The sequence below is a fragment of the Gymnoscopelus braueri genome (genome assembly GCF_963280865.1).
Source record: "Gymnoscopelus braueri genome assembly, chromosome: 17".
NCBI classification, from domain to species: Eukaryota; Metazoa; Chordata; class Actinopteri; order Myctophiformes; family Myctophidae; genus Gymnoscopelus; species Gymnoscopelus braueri.
In genome coordinates this window covers 40,336,714-40,359,438 of record NC_137617.1, presented here as the reverse complement: position 1 = coordinate 40,359,438, position 22,725 = coordinate 40,336,714, and the positions used below count along the sequence as shown (strand labels likewise).

General features: G+C 42.8%; 1 protein-coding gene across 1 annotated transcript in view; it reads left to right on the top strand.

Moving 5' to 3' along the window:
• Positions 1 to 10,661, top strand: part of sncgb (synuclein, gamma b (breast cancer-specific protein 1)) — a gene marked incomplete at both ends in the record, with an annotated part of 11,772 nt that extends 1,111 nt beyond the window's left edge. Inside the window, 4 exons of the mRNA XM_080454773.1 lie at positions 4,262 to 4,303; positions 4,474 to 4,595; positions 10,246 to 10,278; positions 10,629 to 10,661. Coding sequence (XP_080310899.1) covers positions 4,262 to 4,303; positions 4,474 to 4,595; positions 10,246 to 10,278; positions 10,629 to 10,661 — 230 coding nt within the window. The remainder of the gene's footprint in view (positions 1 to 4,261; positions 4,304 to 4,473; positions 4,596 to 10,245; positions 10,279 to 10,628) is intronic.
• Between the last annotated feature and the right edge of the window lie 12,064 nt (positions 10,662 to 22,725).

Below are 22,725 nucleotides of genomic sequence, written 5' to 3'. Positions count from 1 at the left end.
ACACTGAGGATTTTACAGTGTACACTAGATTGCATACTTCAGCAAGAACCTGCGTGCGTGTGTGTGCGTGTGTGTGTGTGTGTGTGTGTGTGTGTGTGTGTGTGTGTGTGTGTGTGTGTGTGTGTGTGTGTGTGCGCGTGCGTGCGTGCGTGCGTGCGTGCGTGCGTGCGTGCGTGCGTGCGTGCGTGCGTGCGTGCGTGCGTGCGTGCGTGCGTGCGTGTGTGTGCGTGCGTGTGTTTTTGTGTTAATCCTGCATTGCCATTTCACAGTACACTGACCCTATAGTGGATATAGTATGTTTTATGGTTAGAAATAAAACAATTCCACCCGGGGGCCATACTGACTCACCAGTCTCCAATGTCAGTCTCTCGAACCATAAAGGTTCCCGGTTCGACACCCGGTTCAACGCCCAGTCTACGTGCCGCAGTGTCCCTGAGCAGGACAGCGTCCCCGTGCACTCGTCAAATCAGTAGCCATCAGCTGGGCGAAGCTGGAAAAGCAATTCCACCCTCCCTGGGTGCCAGAAAATACTCCCCCCCCTCCCCCCCAAAGAAAATGTACTCTTGTGTACAGTACCTGTACTGTATATGAGAAGTACCAACATACAGTATATCCATGAGAAGTATAGCCTTTTGTCGCTGTCGGGCAGAAATCTCGTATCTCCATATTTCAACTTTACTTAAATGAATGCTCTTACTGCTCCTACTATGAGTCACGCAGTCAAGTAGTCAAAATAGACAATCTACATGTTCATAATGCGTCGCCATGCAATGCGAGATTGTAGATCTGGCATATTCGCAATTTGAAAGGGGATAGTGGTTAAATGTGTTCATAAATACATTTAATCTTCATAAAGTTTTCCCCCCGCGACCCAAAGTGACGCTTTGTTACAATGCACAGGGCTCGATGGCGAGCTTGGAGGCCGCGACGGTGTTGAATGTCGACCTGTAGTACAAGAATAGCTTCCTGTAGCAGTGTTGTACGTGTGAGTGTAATACACCTCCAAGCTAATCATATACTGTATGGAGATGTGTGTCGGACATTTTTGCGTAGCAGCAAAAACTGTTCAGCCCACAAAATTCAATTCACTGAAATAGGAACCAGTATTTATAGCTGAAAGATGCCACCGAAATCAAATGTATTATGACGTTGCTGTTGGTCAGAAATCTTGTAACAACAATACATTACTGTTATTATTTATTTTGTAATGGGTTTTTTTCTCCCGAAAAATGTATGGCCTACTTCGTCATTCAACAGAATCCAGCAAAAGCAGCGAAAATAGCCGATATGCAAGTTCAGCTTGAGCTTTGTAGATCTGCTATTTTCGCTACTTTTAAAAAATGTTGAAAATGAAGTCTGTCTGTGGATTTTATAAATATTGAACCAATTGAACCTGTCAAGTACTGTAACATTCTGGACGTACAAGGTTTACACCCGACAGTGACGTTAATTAACTAATAATAATACTAACATTAATAATAACATGTCTTGTGGTGTGAGATATCATTCACTGTTCTATTACAACTGTATCTTGCTGGACTTCAGCTCAGATATTTTTCGGTCTTTCTTTACATAATGACAGGACGTTTCATGAACACTATCACCTCTGTTTCTGCTCCGTAACATACAGTAATTCTAATTTATAATTCTGCCATGAATGCATGTCAACTGAACACGTTGATTCAGATAGACGGAAGAATGCTACAAACAGGCTGATGCAACACAACAGATATCTCACAGAGCACAGTGAGAACAGAGACGCTCTCCTTCCACTGAGTGAGAGAACCGTCATCATCGCAGTGTGTGTGCGTGCGCGGTTGCGTGCGTGCGTGCGTGCTCGCGTGCGCGCGTGTGAGAGAGAGAGAGAGAGAGAGAGAGAGATAATACATGTGTTTGGATCTGCTGCAGTACCCATCAGCCCAAGCACGTGTCTCCTGTGCCACAGGGAGCGTGCCGAGCGAGGGGTGGGGTGGAGAGAGGAGGAGGAAGAGGAGGAGGAGGAGGAGGAGGAGGAGGAGGTGGTTGGGATGAAAGTAGGAAGCGACAGGGAGAGATGAAGCAGAAAGAGAGGGGGGGGGGGTTGAATGCAATAAAGACAGAATATACTGTAGTTTGCTGTGAACTGAAACAGTACGGAGGACCCCGACACTTCACACACTGCCGGTGTATAAAAACGTGACTGATTTGAAAAGAACACAAACACTTGGGCCCTATTATACAGTACTCAATTGTCATATGACGAATAGTCTCGCGAGCCAAGACTGCTGCCTGCCTCCCACAATTTTCAAATGCTTCCGTCATACAGTCTGGAGCAAGAAAGCTCTGAAAATTATCAAGCGCCTCCTCCCCACTTCCGTATCATCTTTTGTCCTACTATGAATCAAAATGATCTAAGCATAATATAGCTTGCTGCTTATCAGAAATGAAAATTCTAAAATAAAATGTTCAGATATTTATAAATATATTTTCATGAACGGAAATGCCGAACAAATGACAGCTTCCGGGTGGTGTTGTTCCATCCAGACTCTACAGTAAATAGCATTTGAAGATTGTGGAAAACAGCGATCTACAAGCTCACAACACATCATCACACTGCACCATGGTGAGCGTCACAGGGCAAGCCGTGCCCTATAAAGGGGACATTGCAAGCACACACTGCACAGCTGCTTCCAATAATCGATTGTCATCAGGCCCGGTTTGGAGGTGATGTGTCTGTTCAGTAGCCAGTATTGTAGGCTATGTTCTTATCTGTACTGTATCATTTTATCGTAATTGTTTTGTGAATTAATTGACAATGCATGGAAATGCATTGCGAGTTTGTTTGGTTAACATGTACAACAGACTCATGGGCCGTGGTTGGTTAGCCTTTTTGAGTTGATGGATGCCAATTACTAATCAATATATAAAGGGGCCTTGAAGTGGGATAATGCTCAGTTTGACTTGGGGGTAACAAGTAGACAACACCGGCAGAGCTGCCAGAGCCTTGGGTGAAAAAAAAGAGTTGTCTGGTTAATCACACGTCTGTTACAGTTCTTAAGTTCTAGGTTTGTTTTAGTTTTTTCTTAGTTTAGCTGTCAAGTGTTCATGTCTTATTTCCATTTCTTTGAACTTTCGTTTTTTTGGCCAGTCTGAGGCAAATAAGTAAAAAAAAAACTGCATTCTTGGACTTTGTCAATTATTGGACACACTGTTACAGTGAGTGCTTGTAGATTTGCTACAGATTGATTTTTTTAATACAATGACAAGCCCAAAATAGGGACAGCAGGTTGATGGTGGTGTGGATTAGCTCCTCTCTCTCTCTCTCTCTCTCTCTCCCCCTCCATCTGATTCAGATTATATAAGCATTTAATCAGTCTGGGATCATAATGGGACAAGCTCAGCGGTAGGTTAGGGTGGTAGGTTACACAGAGGTGTGGTGAATCCAATTCAAACACTTTTACAAGATGTATACTGCTGCACAAAATAACATATCATTTCATCCAGATTACATTGGCAATATACAGTAAAATGTTCCAATATCAATCACTGTCGTTTCAGTGGATTCAGTGAATCCATTTAGACCTGGAACCCCATTATGTAACTATACTGTACCTTTCAAGCCGGGAAGCCCTTTTGGGGTTCTTGTTGCTATGTACAGTATATAGCAACATCGTTTTTTCAGAAAACCTAGGTCAGGATTTAGAAGGCGTTTTTAAAGTCGGCCTGCAGGTCTAAATGGGTTGAACAGTAAATGCATTTCTCAGTGTCTCGTCTGTGTTTACAAGTTGATCTATGGGATAGAATTGTAGCTCTGTGGCTGCCCACTGCTCATAATGGTCAAATGCAGTGAAGCATTTCCCCACAGGGATCAATAGAGTCAGTGTGGGATGATAATGTTATTGTGTGGTCTACTACTGTAGGTCTAGTCCAGTGGTTCTCAAACTTTTTCAAGTAAAGGACCCCCAAACTGACACATATTGGCCCAGGGACCCCCATTTGATGCCAGGGACCCCCAGAGAGACGATTTTTATGGAAATACAGCAGTGATTCTCAAACCTTTTAATTTCAAGGACCCCCAGTTGATACCATTTCATCAGTGTTCATTTAACTGTGTGCAAATGTAACCAAATGTAACCACATGTTCTATTCCTAACCATCAATCATTTGGTTGGGGACCCCCGGGAACCCCTGGGCGTCCCCCGGACCCCACTTGGTCTAGTCTGGTCCAGAAGATGACATGTGATTCACATGCTGATTAGTATCTATGTTTTCTCTTCCTCAGGCAGCAAGACAAAGGAAGGAGCTATGTCAGGAATGAACACAGGTAAGGCGTGCGTGCGTGCGCGTGTGTGTGCGTGTGTGCGTGTGTGCGTGTGTGTGTGTGTGTGTGTGTGTGTCACTTGCTGAAATAAAAAATTTAACGCAGTAAAATCTGCAGCTAACAAACAATGTGTAAAGGAGGATTAAAAACAGCACCCCTCTATTTTTTTACAGTGGCCAACAGGACCACCGATCAAGCCAACATCGTTGGGGAAGGAGGCGTGGCCGGAGACGTGACACAGGCAGGCGTGGAGGGGGTTGAGAACGTAGCCGCGTCAACCGGAATGGTCAACCAGGTCAGTCCAACATGGGAGCACGAAGGAGCATCCCTGGTGATGTGCTTTTAATACATACTGTACAGTAGCCTAGATCTGATGATGATAATATCATGCTTTTTACAATTAGTGTTAACAATATTCACAACCACTAATGTAAAGAAAAGTGTCCTCAAATTCTTTTTAAAAATCTTAAAAAATCTTTCAATCATCTTATATTCAAATTGTCTCAAGGGAGGACCGGCTGCAGTGTTGCCAGATTCTGTGAGAGAAACAAGCAATCAGGCCTAGGAAAACCAGCCCAAAAGAAGCGACTATGGGCCACATGAGCACTTTAACATATACATCAGCTATTTGAAAATAGCAGATCTACAAGCTCACAACGCGTCGCGATGCGACGCGTTGTGAGCTTGTAGATAAAATCTTGCAGGGAAATTATAATAAGCAGATCTGGCAACCCTGACCGGCTGACCGGCTGGCCGGTGGGCCAGCACGGCCACGTCACTCTGACTCAGACATAACCATAAACAGACCCCATACGCCCATATATAGGCAGGAACACGGCCACGTCACTCTGACTCAGACATAAACCATAAACAAACCCGATACAGCGATACGTCCATATACCGTACAGTATAGGCATGTCACCATGACTCAGACATAACCATAAACATAAACCCGATATGCCCATATATAGGCTTATGGAGATCCGGTTGTCCAGAGCCATAGGTCCGACCACTATGCACATAATAATGGTCCATGTGCATAAATATGGGGCCGACCGACTTCAAAACTTCGGTAAGGACTCGAGGGAGTGCGGTGCCAGCCGCCGAGTTGTTTGGATATCCGGTTGTCCAGAACCGCCGATACAACCAATATGCCCATAGGCTGTATCGGCATGCCAACATACAGGGTATGGGCATATACTAATGATGACATCAGGGATCTCCATATATGGGCATAAAAGGGACACAGGTAGACACAGAGATCTCCATATATGGGCACCAAAGGGACACGGACAGACGGGTACAACGGGTACAACGGGTACTCGGACAATCCCCCGACACTAGACTGAGACATATTGGTGGGATCGGCGGTGTGACATAGGTGTGAGGGCTACATAGTGGCCTGCCCTGAACCTCTAGCTTTCAAACATTGCAAAAATAGCAGATCTAAAAGCTAACAGCACGTCATAACGTGACGCGTTGTGAGCTTTTGGGTCAGCTATTTTGGAAGTTGTTTTTCTGAATCTAAAGACTTTAAATGTATTCTGTAATATCAGAATATATATCAGAATATATATCAGAAAACACTCCATGAAGTAAAATATCCGCTGGGTGAAAATTATCAGAAATATCACTCATTCAAATATCAGTATCAGGTCCAGAAATTCCATATCAGTCGGGCAATAAGCACTATCCACACAAAATCAGCCTCTAGGTGGCGTGTTTTCCCTGCAAAACACCAATTCAAGTACTGCACTATCTATCTATTGATTATACTGTAAAGTACTATTATAAATACCACTATATAGGTAGTATCATGTCACATGTGCTTTAATCCACCTCCATCATTGAAAGCTATATGGGTAAAATGATGAAAATGTAAACGGCCATTCAATACCATGATATCATTGCCTTTATCAAGGTCAAGGTGAACTCTATTGTCCTATAACTAGGACATTTGGCTTGGACCTTCTCCCACCTGTGCTGCCTGAAACCGTGAAAGACAAACTATACAAAAAACATACAAAGAAGTTAATAAAGAATATAATTAAAACACAAACGACTGAATAAAAAACAAAGGTCCTCGAGTGTCCGTCCTGGCCTCCTTCTTTTACTTATTTTGACATAGATTTTGTCAATCCATTTATCTGTTATGGATAAATGAACAGTCTTGCATAACCAGTGTGAACATTATTTTGCGAAATTGTGCTTTTTTTCTGCTTTTATTTGTATTTTATTTTAACTGCGGGTTCAAACTATGTATTAGGTCTTGAAGGGGATTGATATTCCCTTGCGGGATGACATTCAATGGCCTTCTAATAATTTGAATCCTGTTTTTATAGGGATGTAGGTGATGTTTCTTTTAGCAATCATTGCTATAGTGTTTGCTCAGTAACAAACATTCAAAATTGTATTTTCTGTTTACAAAAGAGCTGGAGAGACCCCTGTCACTGAGCAAATACTATAGCAATAATTACTGTCAGAATATAGAGCTTTAACCTCGTGACAAAATCAAAACACTCCTTTTAAAGGCATAGTGTGTGCGTGTGCGTGTGCGTGTGCGTGTGCGTGTGCGTGTGCGTATGCGCGTGCGTGCAGGAGGGGGGGTTACCAATCATTTCCCGCTATAGACGAATCCACAGAGCGGCAATCATAACTGCGGTGTCAAGCGGGTGCCACTCCGCACCGCGACACCGCAGCTACAGGCATTCGCTCTGTGGATTCGTCTATAGACAAATCTACAGACGCGCTGCCTGTATGTAGCATAGACTGTATGGTATGCAGTCGTAACTGCATAACTGTCAAGCGGCTGCCGCTCCGCACCGCAGCTCTGACTGCCTACAGGCAGCACGTCTGTGGATTCGTCTATACCTGCAGTCATCAGCCACTGGAGTAGTGTGGTCATGTTTACCTGCACAAACACACTGCCCTATCCAGTGGCGTAACGGAGGGGCAGCAAGTGCTGCGGTGCGGGGGGGCCACCAGCAGGCGGGGCCCCGCCTGCGCTGATACAAATATTTTTACAGCAAAAAAAAAGAAAAAAGTTGATTTATATTGGTCAAATACAACCGAATTAGACCCGAATTAGACCGAATTAGACCCAAATTAGACCCGAAAATGTTCAATGGGGTTGTGCACGCACATGCGCGCGCGTGCATGTGCGTGGGCCTCACGTGAAACTCCCGCGGGGAGGCCCCGTGATTCTGCGTTACGCCACTGGCCCTATCGCTGTATATTGGTGTTTGTTTAAACTTGCCCATCTACCGAAACAAACAGTGAAAAGTAAAACTACAGAAAAAATACAAAATACAGCAGGTACTCCACCACACTACTCCAGTGGCTGATGACTGCTGGTATAGGGAAATGATGGGTAAAAAACATGTATTGTTTTGTTATGTAAACACGGGGTAAAGTTACACACTATGCCTTTAAGCATGTTGATGTTATATGTTTTAGCTTCTGCTTTGTTTTAACAACTATATATGTGACGTGCTGTGTGATGTCATTATGTTGTAGTGGCCCGTCTTGTCTCATTCTGTCCCATTGTGTTGCTGTTGTTTTGCTAATCAGTTTGTTGTGTTCATTTGTTTGTTGTTTGTCTGTCTGTCTCTTCTGTGTTGCCCTGATAGGAGGAGCCCGTATATGAGCCTGTATATGAGGTGCCTATTATACAGAACTTTGTGGAGGGTCAGACTGTCTGTAGGTCATGATTTGGGTGGGCTTGGGTTGGTTGGTGGGCCCAGGAGTTAAAGAGGGCTTACCTTGCATGCTAGCAACCTAACCTATTGTGGTCAATGGTACACACCAAACTAAGTGAGCGTCATAAGGACAATAGAGATATTCAAAACACAATTCATATCGTAGCTTATTGTGTTCACTCACATGTAGGGCTGTCCTGCAATTAAATACATTCTTAGCCCTGCAGCATACCCTAAACAAAGTCAATCCATCTCCCACTGTATCTGGTGAAACTTCCAAGACAATTTATGTCAAAGTACATCAGAGGTTGACGTAAATAAACAGCAGAGCTCCAGGTGGTAAAATCACTGTGTCAACACCATATACCGGTGGTTCTCAAAGTGGGGTCCAGGGACCTTTAGGGTCCCTGGACTTTAGGGGGTTCTAAATGGACCCTTACAGGTCTGTAACTCTGAGAGTTAAGGAAATGTAAAAGTTTGAGAACCACTGCAACTGTGGGCGAGTCTAGCATTCAGAACTCAGAGCTGCAGCGAGTATAAAAGAGTTTTGTCTTTGTTGGTGTATGCTGCAGGCTTTAGTTGTCTAATAGTCATAGGAATCTGATTAATCAGATCTTAAATCTGTCAAATTGTGTTTGCTGCATACAATCATGCAGAGATCAGCCTTTTCAGGTTGAGAATTGAATAGTTTAATGTTGATTTCTGAATGGCTAATGTCTATCGAAAGTTACAGACTGACAGGATTTAAGAGGAATATCTAATTGATTAATCGACTATGAGGACAGCCCTAACTCAGTATTGTAAAAGGCTTTGGATAAAAGCCTTCAACAAAAGTAGAATACTAGCTCATAGAGAATAACCTTTTAACTTCTTTGTAACATATCGCTGGCACTTCACTCTCAGACGCTCACTCATTGGTGTGCATGGTCTTATAAAAAATGTAGGAACTAAACCTTCTCAAGTTCCATGTCTAACCTTGATAACCCTCTCTGTCAGGTGGTACGTATACCCTCCCCTGCATCCCTAGTATAATGGATGAGATACAGAATATATGCATATAGCATGCACCAAAATAGCATACCGTGTAGCTACCGTATAGCCTAGTACCCAGGCTTTTCTTTTATGCACAGGGCAAATATATAAGTGAAGATGTAGCCCCACACACACACACACACACACGCACACGCACACGTACACACACGCATACACGCATACACGCATACACGCACACACACACACACACACACACACACACACACACACACACCAGCAACAGTGTTGGGAACGGGAGCATGTCTACATTCCCTCAGCCCTCACCTAACCTTAACCCATTCAATCCGGGAAAGCATCTGTGTCATTTTAGATTTATTTGGCTATTTTTCAAAAATAGCAGATATACAAGCTCATAGAGCGGCACTCTGCCGTGCTATGAACTCGTAGATCTGCTATTTTTGAAAAATCGTGAAAATGTGTGCAAATCTTTGAACATATATTTTTTAAAGCAAACATTTGTAAAATATTTTGCCCCAGGGACCCCCAAAAGCAAAGCTTTGAGTTACAAATGTACTTTAAAAATATATATACATTCAAATTTTCACGATAAAAAAAAAAAAGCAGATTTACAAGCTCATAGTATTCTGCTATTTTTTTTAATGGCCAAAGAAATCTAAAATGACAGAGACGCGTTCCCGGATCGAATGCGCTAACACCAACCCTAACCCCCGAACATATAGGGATGACTCCTTTGGAACTACAGGTTGAGGATGCAGAGCATTGTCATGAGCATGAAATAGCGTACAAGTTGATGCACCCCTGCTGCACACAGCACTAATCTCTACTCATCATAACAATGGCTGCAGGAAATCTATACACTCTTAGCAAAAAAAAAGCAATGAATGGGCGAATGCAACGCAAATTGTAAAGCACTTTGGATAAAGGCGCAATGTACTGGAAATGCACCATTATACCATTTGACCTTTTTAGGGGCCATAATATACTGCATGAAGCGAGCTGTATCACCTTTGTCAGCTCTGTATGCAGTAGAACCTTTGTTGAGAGTGTGGCATGGACTTCTGCAGTCCTCTTGCTTAATACTAATTAATGAAGCATAAAGCTTTACTACAGTAGAGTAGATTGATGCCCCAGGAAGATATAACCGCAATTTCGTTTCCCACCATCCCATCCTCTGATCTTGCCTAAATTAACTCCACCTGGTTCTCATGTCAGACTGTCTCTCTGTCTCCTCAGGGGGAATATGAGCAGGGAGGAGAAGGAGGAGAGGTAAGGATTCTTTTAGCTATTATAGTGGCGTCACACCCTATTATGTGGGCAACGGAATTAATGAAACGGGTGTCAAAACAAAGGACACGCGCATACCATATCCTGCTGGGCTGGGTGGTGGATCAAAACGTCAACAGTGGAATAATTATAAAATCCACACTCCAGTATGGATGCTCCCATCGTGGAATTTGTATTTGTGGTAACGCGAGAGGCCGAAAGGAATTGGTGTCACCCGAGTGTGTTGGAAGTGCAAACAAAGACACTTCTTGTGTGGATTTGGCCCCTTGTTGTGGCTCGGGAGCTTGAAATAAGAATATTCAGACGTCCTGTCTAGATGGTGGTTGTTGCAGGTCCCTGCACCCCAATACGTGAACAAAGTTTAGCACTATAGGGAAGCAGACAGATCTGTCTCACAAACGCAATGTTGATGCCCGTGTTGTTTGCGCCTCCGAGACAATAATAATGATAATGATAAATACCCGGCCGTATGTGTGTCTCAAAGTATACAGCTACTGGATTGAGTCAAACCTCCAGACAACAAGAGGGCCATCTTAAAGCAATGCAATTTAGATTGGAATTCAGTTCAGATTACATTCTATGAATGATATCGATCAAAGACTAAGCGATTAAGCACATCCCTATTTTGATTTTCTTTTCTTTTTTAAAGCCAATCTTCAAGCTCATGGCACGTTGCACCGTGATGTGTTATGAGCTTGTAGATCAGCTATTTTGAATATTTTAGAATAGGGCTTAAGTGGTTAATCACCTTTGTGTGGTCCTTAAGCACATTAATAAGACAAACAAACAAGAAATTCTTTATAATTATTTCCTGATTTAATTCCTTTGTTCTCCTTTCCTTTCCCATTCTTTCTTTCTTTCTTTCGCTTCTCTCTCTCCTCCTTTTCCTCCTGCCAGGGGTATTAATACATCCAGCGCCCCCTCCAACCCATCGTCTACGGCGGTCCGGTCCGGTCCGGTCCGCTCCCTCCCCTCGCCTTCGCTGTGCAGACTTCAGATGTTCAACATATTTTTTTGTGACTTTATGGAACCAAGACGACAGAAACAGACTCTTCCAGTTATCCTGTCCAGTCCTGTTTCGCTTCGCGCGCCCTCCCACCCCCCCCCCCCCTCCCCCCCCTCACTCCCTGATGCCCCCCTCCTATTGCCCCCCTGCCTAGCTTCCTCCGCCACCCACGTCCTTGTTCCCAGTGTTGGTGTTGTCATAATATGAACCCCAGTGTTGTTGTCGTCCCACACCTGCCACCCCCTGCCCTTTAAAGGAGACCTGCACACGCACGCACATACACACACATACACACACACACACACACACACACACACACACACGCACACACAAACCCCCTTTTTCATGCACGCACGCACACATGCAGACACGAATACACACACACACACACACACAGACACACACACACACACACACACACACACACACACACACAAGCAAAGAAAAACACTCACATGCACTACACATGCACCAAGAAACATACGCAGGCACACATGCGTGCGCAAACACACGCGCACAACAACACCCACATACACACAGGGCAGATGAAAGGGGACTGTAGTCACTGTTTAGAAGAATTTCTGATTCTCTATGAGTGTGTGTGCGTGCGTGCATGTGTGTGGGGGGTGGGGGTGTGTGTATGTGAATGCCTAACATGACAGACAGCACAGCTTGCTGCGTTGAAATGGCAGGGCAGGAGATGGAGCGACTTTGTGTTAACATGTCTGTGTCTGAGCATGCGTGTGTGTTTATGTACTTGCATGTGTGTGTGTATGTGTGTGTGTGTGTGTGTGTGTGCATGCATAATTTGCTGGGGCACAACAATCAGGAGAATGCTCCAGACACTACTGTATAGGGAATCGTGCAATGAAGCCAGATTGTCACGTCGATATGATGTGTGCGCGTCTGTGCGTGCGTCCGTGTGCGAGTGTGTGTGTGTGTGTGTGTGTGTGTACGTGTGCGTGGTGTGTGTGTGTGTGTGTGTGTGTGTGTGTGTGTGATAGTTTAGGTAGGTCAAAGTAGACTGCATGAAAAGACTTATGTAGAGTGACTTGTCGTCGTGTCATAACCGTAGAGTAGCAGCTAGCTTGTCTATTTAGCTTTTGTACAGCTTAGCGTCGTCTCTAGTCTCTTGGTAATTAGTCACGGGGTCGTTACAGTCAGCTGGGAAGCAAATACTCTGTTGTTTCTGGTCGGGTTGGTACAGTAGCAACTGAGTCAGAGTCAGTTTGAGGTGAGAGAGAACGGGGCCTATTTAAATTTGTTTGAAATAGGCCTTAAATGGTTAAAACTACTGAAGCAATATTTCACATCTCGCAGTGCGACAACCTCGAGTGTATGACTTTGAATTCGACCGTATAGGCTCAGAAGTTGGCCTGGATTCTGCCCGGTTTAGCCCAAAATTAATGTATGGTTGGTCAACGTTTTTTGACCAGTGGAGGCCAAACGACGACACGCAAGCGACATGGACGATCTGGTCCGCGTTGTTTAGTTTTCACTTGCTGTTCTATTGTTGAGTCTTTGTGTGTCGTCGCTTCTTTAGTCTTTTGTGAAACCGGTTTGCATGACGCTGGAAGAAACAAGCAATATTATGGATGTGTGGTAAAATACAGTCAGTCAATCAGTCAGTCAGTCAGTCAGTATAGGCAGAGGCTTGGGTTTTTATCATATGGCTCTTTTCGACTACAAGAACTAAGTGAAGCGTGCTGTGCCGTTTAACGACATTCATGGGTTCTGGATTTCCATACGTTAATTAATACGAATACACCTAATTTGGGCCCTGCTCAGGAGGCAGTCCTAACCCTGAATTCTGGCAAGGCAGAAATCAGAACTTGTGTTTTATTTTTTATAGTGAAACTAGCCAATTGGGTATTTTTGTGACTTACCTCCCCCTGCAGGGGTGGTCCTGGTTATAATAGAAACTTTTTTTCCCGTTCTTTTTATAAATGTATAATTTTCCACCCCTTTTCCTCCCCAATTTAGTTAAGCCAATTAATTCCTCTCACTGCTCGCCACTACTGGCTCACCTGCTAGTGAGGAGCCCCCGCTGGGAGGATGTAGAGTCTTCGTCCTATTCCTCCCGCTCAACATTCCCCCACTGACAGGTGCCGCCCCAGCCCGTAAGAGTATGTGCAGTGACAAGTACCACCCTCCCCACCCGGTGTCCCTCCCTCGAACACAGGCCGATTGTGTTCGTATAGACGCCCCGGCTTATGGAAACATAAACCAAAAAAAAAAACATCACAGAACTGTACGATATCTGGAAGGTTTCTGGTTATGGAAGGTTCTGTGTTAACCCTTGTCGTCGAAAAAGAACCCATCTATTGGGATATGTGTGTAGTCGCTGTACTAAAACCACCTATGGAGCTTTGTTACAGTACATTACGTTGCGTCGTATTTCGTTTTTCGATTCTCGCTGGTCAGGCCCACTCTGAACCTGAGTGGTCTGCAGCTCCTGTCCACAAACTGTCTCGGCCAATGAGAAGAGTCAGTAGTCCTATAAACTCACTGTGTACCCCCGCCCCCCAGCTTCTGGTGACAGTGCAGGTTGTGTGTGTGTGTGTGTGTGTGTGTGTGTGTGTGTGTGTGTGTGTGTGCGTGCGCGTGTGCGTGTGTGTGTGGTGACATAGAACCGGTCCAACCAGCCAGCAAAGTGTGTGTATTTGTGTCTGAAACAGGTCTGTGTGTTTTTATTTTGAGGCCAATGGAAACTGCTGACTGCATGTTGCCTTATCAAGCAAACTGACATACACACACACACACACACACACACACACACACACACACACACACACACACACACACACACACACACACACACACACACACACACACACACACACACAATACACACACACAATACACAATCACAAACTTACATCTCTCTGACCTACATGAATACAAATTCACGGACACACACCCTACTGCACACTATTTCACGCACCATGTTTAAGTTGGCATCAACGCAGACTTGCTGATTTTATAAACATTACTGGTGGAATAAAAATGGTTTTGTTGAAATCCAAATCTTGTGTATCCAGATTTCCTTTTTCCATCTGACTTAACCATTTTAAACCCTATACTGTATATACTTTGTTGAGAGAATGACGTGACGCTCATACAGTATGTTTTGTGTCCATATGGTTGATACATTTAAAAGGGACAACATTTTAAGATAAACACACAAGTTACTTTCATACTATTCTATTCTTTTTGAGGACTTCAATCTAAAATATTGTATTCAATATTGATGGAATATTTGGAGGAATGATACTGACCATGATACTGACCAAGATACTGACCATGATACTGTCATGATACTGACCATGATACTGACCAAGATACTGACCATGATACTGACATGATACTGACCATGATACTGACCAAGATACTGACCATGATACTGACCATGATACTGACATGATACTGACCAAGATACTGACCATGATACTGACATGATACTGACCATGATACTGACCAAGATACTGACCATGATACTGACCATGATACTGACATGATACTGACCATGATACTGACCAAGATACTGACCATGATACTGACCATGATACTGACATGATACTGACCATGATACTGACCATGATACTGACATGATACTGACCAGATACTGACCATGATACTGACATGATACTGACCATGATACTGACATGATACTGACCATGATACTGACATGATACTGACCATGATACTGACATGATACTGACCAGATACTGACATGATACTGACCATGATACTGACATGATACTGACATGATACTGACATGATACTGACCATGATACTGACATGATACTGACATGATACTGACATGATACTGACCATGATACTGACATGATACTGACATGATACTGACCATGATACTGACCATGATACTGACATGATACTGACCATGATACTGACCATGGACATGATACTGACATGATACTGACCATGGACATGATACTGGCATGATACTGACCATGATACTTACTGACATGATACTGACATGATACTGACCATGATACTGACATGATACTGACCATGATACTGACCATGGACATGATACTGACATGATACTGACCATGGACATGATACTGGCATGATACTGACATGATACTTACTGACATGATACTGACCATGATACTGACATGATACTGACCATGATACTGACATGATACTTACTGACATGATACTGACCATGATACTGACATGATACTGACCATGGACATGATACTGGCATGATACTGACCATGATACTTACTGACATGATACTGACCATGATACTGACATGATACTGACCATGATACTGACATGATACTGACCATGGACATGATACTGGCATGATACTGACCATGATACTTACTGACATGATACTGACCATGATACTGACATGATACTGACCATGATACTGACATGATACTGACATGATGCTGACCATGATACTGACATGATACTGACCATGATACTGACATGATACTGACCATGGACATGATACTGACATGATACTGACACGATACTGACCATGATACTGACATGATACTGACATTATGAGCCGTTATTACATTATGAACTGTTATGTGTTTGTGTTGAACCCCACGTGCACGCCCAGGCACATTTGCTGCAAAAAATACAAACATATTGTACTTACTGTAAGTAAAAGTATCAATACAACATTGAAGAAAATGCTCTGTTACGTAAAAGTCTGTTATTCAAAATTAATTTGAGTGAAAGTACATCAAAATATATTTAAAGCGCCAAAAGTTAAAAAGCATTCATTATGCAGGATGTCTCATTTCACAAGTTTTCAAAATGCATAAAATCTTTTGAAAATAGCAGAACAAGCTCACAACGCGTTGCATCGCGAAGTGTTGTGAGCTTGTAGATCAGCTATTTTCAAATAGCCAAAGTTGTAAATAGGGCTGAAGTGGTAAATGTATGTTTTGTAATAATAATCCAAATCTACAAAGTAGCTAGCTAGTAAGTAAAGTTTTCAAATAATTGTGGTGGAGTAAAAAGTACAACATTGTAGTGGAGTAAAGTATTGACTTTTGGACTCCAGTAAAGTAAAAGTACCTCACGATTGTACTTAAGTACAGTACTTGAGTAAATGTACTTTCCACCACTGGTAGAGAGTGGGTACCTACTCTATTGAAATAGAGCAGAAATCCCCTAAATAATCCTGAAACTAAAAGTTGAAAAATTAAATAAAGAAATGCCAAACAAATTATCTTAAAAAACTACACACTGACTTCCAGTGCAAAATGTAAGCCCTATAAAGTAAAATAATAAAATAAAAACACAAGAATGATTGACTTCCAGTGTAAAATGTACATTCTATAAATAAATAAAAATAATATGTACAATATGCGACAAACAAATGCTCATGTTATTTCCTTGACCTTACTTGGAACCTCTCTTCTGCTTCATCTCTTGAATGGCCTGGTTCAACTTCTTCTCCAACTCCGCCTTCTCCACCTTGGTCACGTTGTACAGCTGCAGCACCTCCTGGTGCTCGGCTTCCATATCTTTCATCTCTTTTATGTTGGCCATCAAGCGTCCTTTGATGTTTGCCATTTTGGCCATTTCCACTTCAAAATTGCTCACCTGTCTCTTAAACTCTGCGTTGTCCTCCCTGACCTTCACTTGCAGCGCGTCGAGCTGTGCGGTCAGACGCTTGTTCTGCTCTTTCACTTCTGCCATCTTCGCCGATCTCGACTCGTCTTTCTTCCTCATGTGCTGCAGCTGTTCCTCCAGCTGCGGTGCTGTGTTTTTAATTTCAAAGTATTCCCCCCTAATGTACTTATATTCACACCTCAGAATAGCGATGCGGCTATTATATCGCTCCTCTATCTCTCTGACTTCTCTCCTCCTACGGAGGTCCTGCCCTCTCTCTCTCAAGAGCTCATTCTTCTCATACCTGTCCTTGGCTTCTCTGATGTGTGTCTCAAAATCCTCTCTCATTCGTGTTAGTTCTATGTCGTGTTGCAGTTGTAGATCTTTCTCCAGGCCTTCACAGGCGAGCTCCTGCTCCTTGCAGTCCACCTTGAGATCGCGGACACGCTTACGGAGCTCGGTTTCCAGCTCTGCGTGCTCCTGCTGCATCAGATCAATAGACTGTGCGCATTTTGCTTTCTCCTCACAGAGATTCCTGTGGTGATCCAGTTTCATTTGATTCAGCTGCTGCTTGTACTCGTTGAGCTCCACCAGGTGGCCCTCTTCTGCCTCCTCGACCTTTGCATCCTTCAGCACCAGTTCAACCTTTGCCTTCTGCTGAAGCTCTGCTTTGCACCTCTTCCAGAAGTCACGGATCTTGTCCTTCTCAATTCGAAGGTGGTGCTTTTCCTTTTTTAAAGCATCCAGCTCTTTTCTAAATGCCTCACATTTCTCTTCCGGTGTGGCCTCCGGTTCTTTCTTGCCTTTTTTGGGTGGCATTGTGTTATCTTGGCCAAAGACCAAAGTATCATGCAATAATAATTAACAACTAGTTTGCTATTGGACATCCTTATGTGCCTTGAGTGTGACGCCATGCAGAGCACAAACCGTTGCCCAAACATGGACTTCCGATGGGACTATGGTGGAGGAGTGGGTGTTTCCCCTGACTATCCAACCTTCATCAGTGTGTGTTTCACTCACACGCACACACACAAACACACGTTTGTCATCAACTAAGGCAAATGGAACAAGAAAAATGTAACGCTTGTGTCTGAGTGCGACCCTTCGCTTGTTAATGTTTTGGTATTCTTTATGTTTCTGAGGACACCGCACCAGAAGAGTCAGAATGCGCTGTGGTAACAGAAATACATTTATTACCAACGACTCCACCATAATCTCCCCACACGTCCATATTTGGGCAACAGTTTGTGCTCCGTGTGAAATCACACCCAGGGCATATATAGATATCCACTGGGAATCTAGGTCTCTCATTTACTGCGTGTTAGTACGATTTTATCTGGTATTTGACAATGCCTCCCAAAAAGGGAAAGAAAGATGCCGCACCACCTCCACCCGACGCGGAAGAAGAGCTTCTTGTTCTTCAAGAAGAAATGGAAAAAGAGAAGAAGGATATGAACTACCTCAGGATGGAGAGGGACAAGATCCATGGGTTCTGGACGAGCTGCAAAGCTGAGCTTTCAAACACGACAAAGGTTGAGCTGTCGAAAAAGGACGCAGATATGGAGGAGGCAGAGGAGACCCACCGAGTGGAGATCAACGAGTACAAGGCACAGCTGAATCAATTGAAACTTGAGCACCACAAGTCTGTCTGCGAGGAGAAAGCAAGAGGCGCACAGTCTATTGATCAGATGCAGAAGGAGCACGCAGAGCTGGAAAATGAGCTCCGTCAGCGTATCCGTGACCTCAAGCTGCGACGCAAGGAGCAGGAGCTCGCCTGCGAAACCCTCGAAAAAGAACTCAAACTGAAACACGATGAAGAAATAACAAAGATGAGAGAGGATTTTGAGAGACAGATCAAAGACACCAAAGACAAGTATAAGAAGAAGGAGAGCATTAGTGAGAGAGAGCAGGACCTCCGGAGGAGGAGAGAAGTGAGAGAGACAGAGGAGCGATATAACAGCCGCATTGCCATGCTGACGGAGGAATATAAGAACATTAAGGAAGAATACAACAACATTAAACACAGAGTTCCGGAAATGAAGGAACTATTACTATATGAAAAGAACAAAGCGAAAAGAAGAGAAGAGAAGATGGCGGAGGTGGTAGCCATGTACACACGTCTGTCTGCAGAGCTCAGCGCGATGAAAAAGAACGTCAAGGCCCAGGACACTGAGTGTAAGAAACGGCTGCGCCATTATGAACAGGAAATCACCAACATGGCAAACCTCAGAGCACGTCTGGCGGTCAGCGTGAAGGAGATCAAAGACATGGAATACAAGCATGAGGTGCTGTTGCAGCTGCACGACGAGCTGACTAAAGTGTACACTGACCAAAAGAAGAAGTACAACCAGGTTATTCAGGAGATGCAGCAGAAGAGTGGTTTTAAGAACTTGCTGCTGGAACAGCGGATGCTGGATGCCCCGCCGGCCGACCAGGAACAGACGTGAGATCAGTTTAAATGGGGTCCAGCAAAGCAAGATCTCTGCACGCCAATGAGAAAACATGTCATCCTTCCCGAGCATACTTATTAACATGCACATCGACGGTGGGTGCTGGGCCAATAGAACGTAATATGAAAGGAGGTAGGGTCTGCACACCAGTTTTAGACAAAGGATTTACTTATTATAGCAGCAACGTTTCGATCTCACAGGATCTTCATCTTCGTTAGTATATCCTTCATCAGGTCCAGTATATACTGACCCGATGAAGATCCTGTGAGATCGAAACATTGTCGCTATAATAAAGTAAATCCTTTGGCTAAAGCTGGTGTGCGGACCCTACCTCCTTTCACAAAACATGTCATCATTCCCAAAGACTTGTTATCTCAGCTCTTAATTTAAAGGACCCCCTGTTTGATATCCATTAGGCCACAAACCCCCCCATTTGATATAATTTTTTTTATAAATCCTTGTGGCCCAATCTACGCCGTACAATCCTCGTTGTCATTTGAACTCAGAGACAGTGCGGATGGAACCAAATGGACCCTTATGGGTCCATTTGGTTCCATCCATGCAGTCTCTGAGCTACAGACCCCAGTGATCTACAGATACTATCAAAGTAAGTACTATCAAAGTAATCCTATTTTACTTTCTCTTTCTTTGGATGCAAATACTGACAATCAACATGCCTAGATTAGCCTATGATATGACAGGGTTGGATGGGTGGTAGAAGTGGCTACCTCATGCCTTTCTATACAATGTTGACGCTTGGGCAACTTTTTTGTTATTTTTTGGGAGGGCGGGCGACATACATAAAACATGAACTGGGTCTGATTAAAGCCAGCAACAGAAAGGTATTAATGAACCTTTTTTGTTTTTACGGCGTGACTCCTCAGAGGCGAACCGCCTCTGAACCAGAAGAGGTTCTGTGCGTGCGTGCGTGTGTGCGTGTGTACATGCATGTGTCTGTCCATATGGGGTTAATCTCAGAAACCACAGGACCAATTAACGCCGGATTTCTCGTGCACACTGCTAGTAGGCCAAGGAATTAACTCCTCACACATGTTGTTTTCTTTGTTTGGCATTTCTGCTGTTTTGATAGTGACAGGGAGGATAACATGCAGCAAGGAGCTGCATGTTGAAATACATTTTTTATTGTATTTTTACTTTATTTATGTTTTTTTATTTTTTATTCTAACAGGCGGATGAATAGATGCTATATGTATACAACTGAATCGATCATGCGCCTACAGATACAACTTAATCCATCACGTCAAGCCCCTTTGTTATTTATTTTTATTTAATATTACTAGAATAGACGGTGCAGATAAAACTTAATCAATTCCTTAAGAATGTAACAATGCAAAAAATGCTCATTCAATGTCTAAATAATGTACATTACAATGCTATACAGCAACGTTATTCAAATTGTAGGGCTTATCAAAAGCAGATTACTACTGTAATCCCTACTAGTGCAGTACTCAGACAATGGGCAATGGGTTTGGCACTAGTACAGTAGATTAAAATACTAGAATCCATTTTTACGGCATGACTGTAGGGAGGTGGGACATCCAAAAAGGGCGTGTGTGTGTGTGTGTGTTTGTGCACGCGCACGCAAATCGGAAAGTGCCAAAGTTCTCAAACTTGCCGTGCGTGTCTCATCTGATCCCGAGGTGCACCCCGTCAAACAACGATGTTCACATCGGCTTCCCTGATCGGCCAACGCAAACCGTCGGCTTCACGGATTGGTGGAGCGTCATGTCACATTTGTGCCGCTTAGCCCCCAGAAGTCCCTGATTGGCCAACCCGTTCCATGGCCGAGCTTTGTGTAACGTTTGTGTCGCATAACCAATATAAGTGTGCAATGGATTAGAAAGTGCACAGGCAAAAGCTATATGTATAGGATTATATAAAATAATATATCTTTGTAGATTTCAAAGAAAAGTGGGTGAGAACAGAAGTCCAGTATGAGAGGTAGGAGAGAGGAGGACGTCATGTATGATGACGAAGTATTGTTCACGACATGGCATGGCCCCAAGTGGGCCGGCACCAAATAGGCAGGCGAAGGGCACCGTCCTAGTAATAATAATAATAATAATAATAGTAATAATAATAATTAATAATAATAATAAAAAAATAAATACTGCAATGAAATAAATAAAATCCACAATTAAATAAATAAAAAACACAATGATATAAATAAAAATGCAATTAAATACATTCAAAATGCAATTAAATAAATACATGTATTGCATTTTGTTTTCATTTCATTTGTTTTTTTATTTATTTCATTGTGACTTTTCATTTAAAACAAGACCAGGAGACCTGGTTCTGCCAGTGGTTGAAATCTGAATGGCTGGGTAGGAAAAGAGGGACAGACCGACCGACCGACAAAAATAATAATTCCATAATGAATCTTCATGGTCAATTTTATCTATTTCATGAGGTACATTGGTCAATTTGTTTTATAATAAATATCACGATGAAATATTTGAAAAATGCAATGAATCAAATATATAATATTAAATATGATTTCATTGTGTCTTTTATTTATTTCATTTTTGTATTTATTCATAGATTTTTTATTTCATGTTGTCTTCATAATAATGGGTTCTTTATCAGGATCAAAAGAGAACGCTTCAAAAATACAAGAGACATCTGCCTTGAGTGACTGAGAGATGGTATAGTAGTCTGATGATCAAGCTCTCAGCACAGAGTTTACATATTCAAATCCCAGGTATTCGAGTAAAATGCTGGAGTACAAAAAAATTACAAAAAAATCATGTTTTAGTAAAGTGCATGAGCCAAGTTCCTTTAATTATTTTGGGGTGAATGACCCATCACGTTCATGCAATGTCAATTTACAATGTTTCTTGTGTCATACTAATACTAATACTCCTGGAACTGGCAAATCAGCATGTGAGCAATCTGGCTCCCTGGGTTCTAGTGCTGTAACAGGGATAGACTCCTGTGTTCCTTTAAATGGCAATGGCCTTTAAATGGCCATTGCCATTGACAATGCATTGGGCGCTTAAAGTTAAATATTTCAAAAACTACACTTTTCAAATTAAAAATCTCAAGCATACATGTCCACAGTAAGGTGGAATTTTTCAATTGTGAATCAAGTTTATAGGTTAAAGTATGAAGGAACAGCGAGGTGCCAAAGTTTTCAGATGTACGTATTAAAAGTTAAATATCTCAAAAACTACTAAACATTTCAAAGTAAAAAGTTCAAGTATTTGTGCCCACAGTAAGATGAATTATAAAAAGTGTGAATGGAGTTTCTAGGTGAAAGTGTTTTTTTGAGGTACCAAAACCTGCCATCGACCTCCATTATACATTTCTGAACTTTTAAAGGAGTATGTTTCAAAAACTATA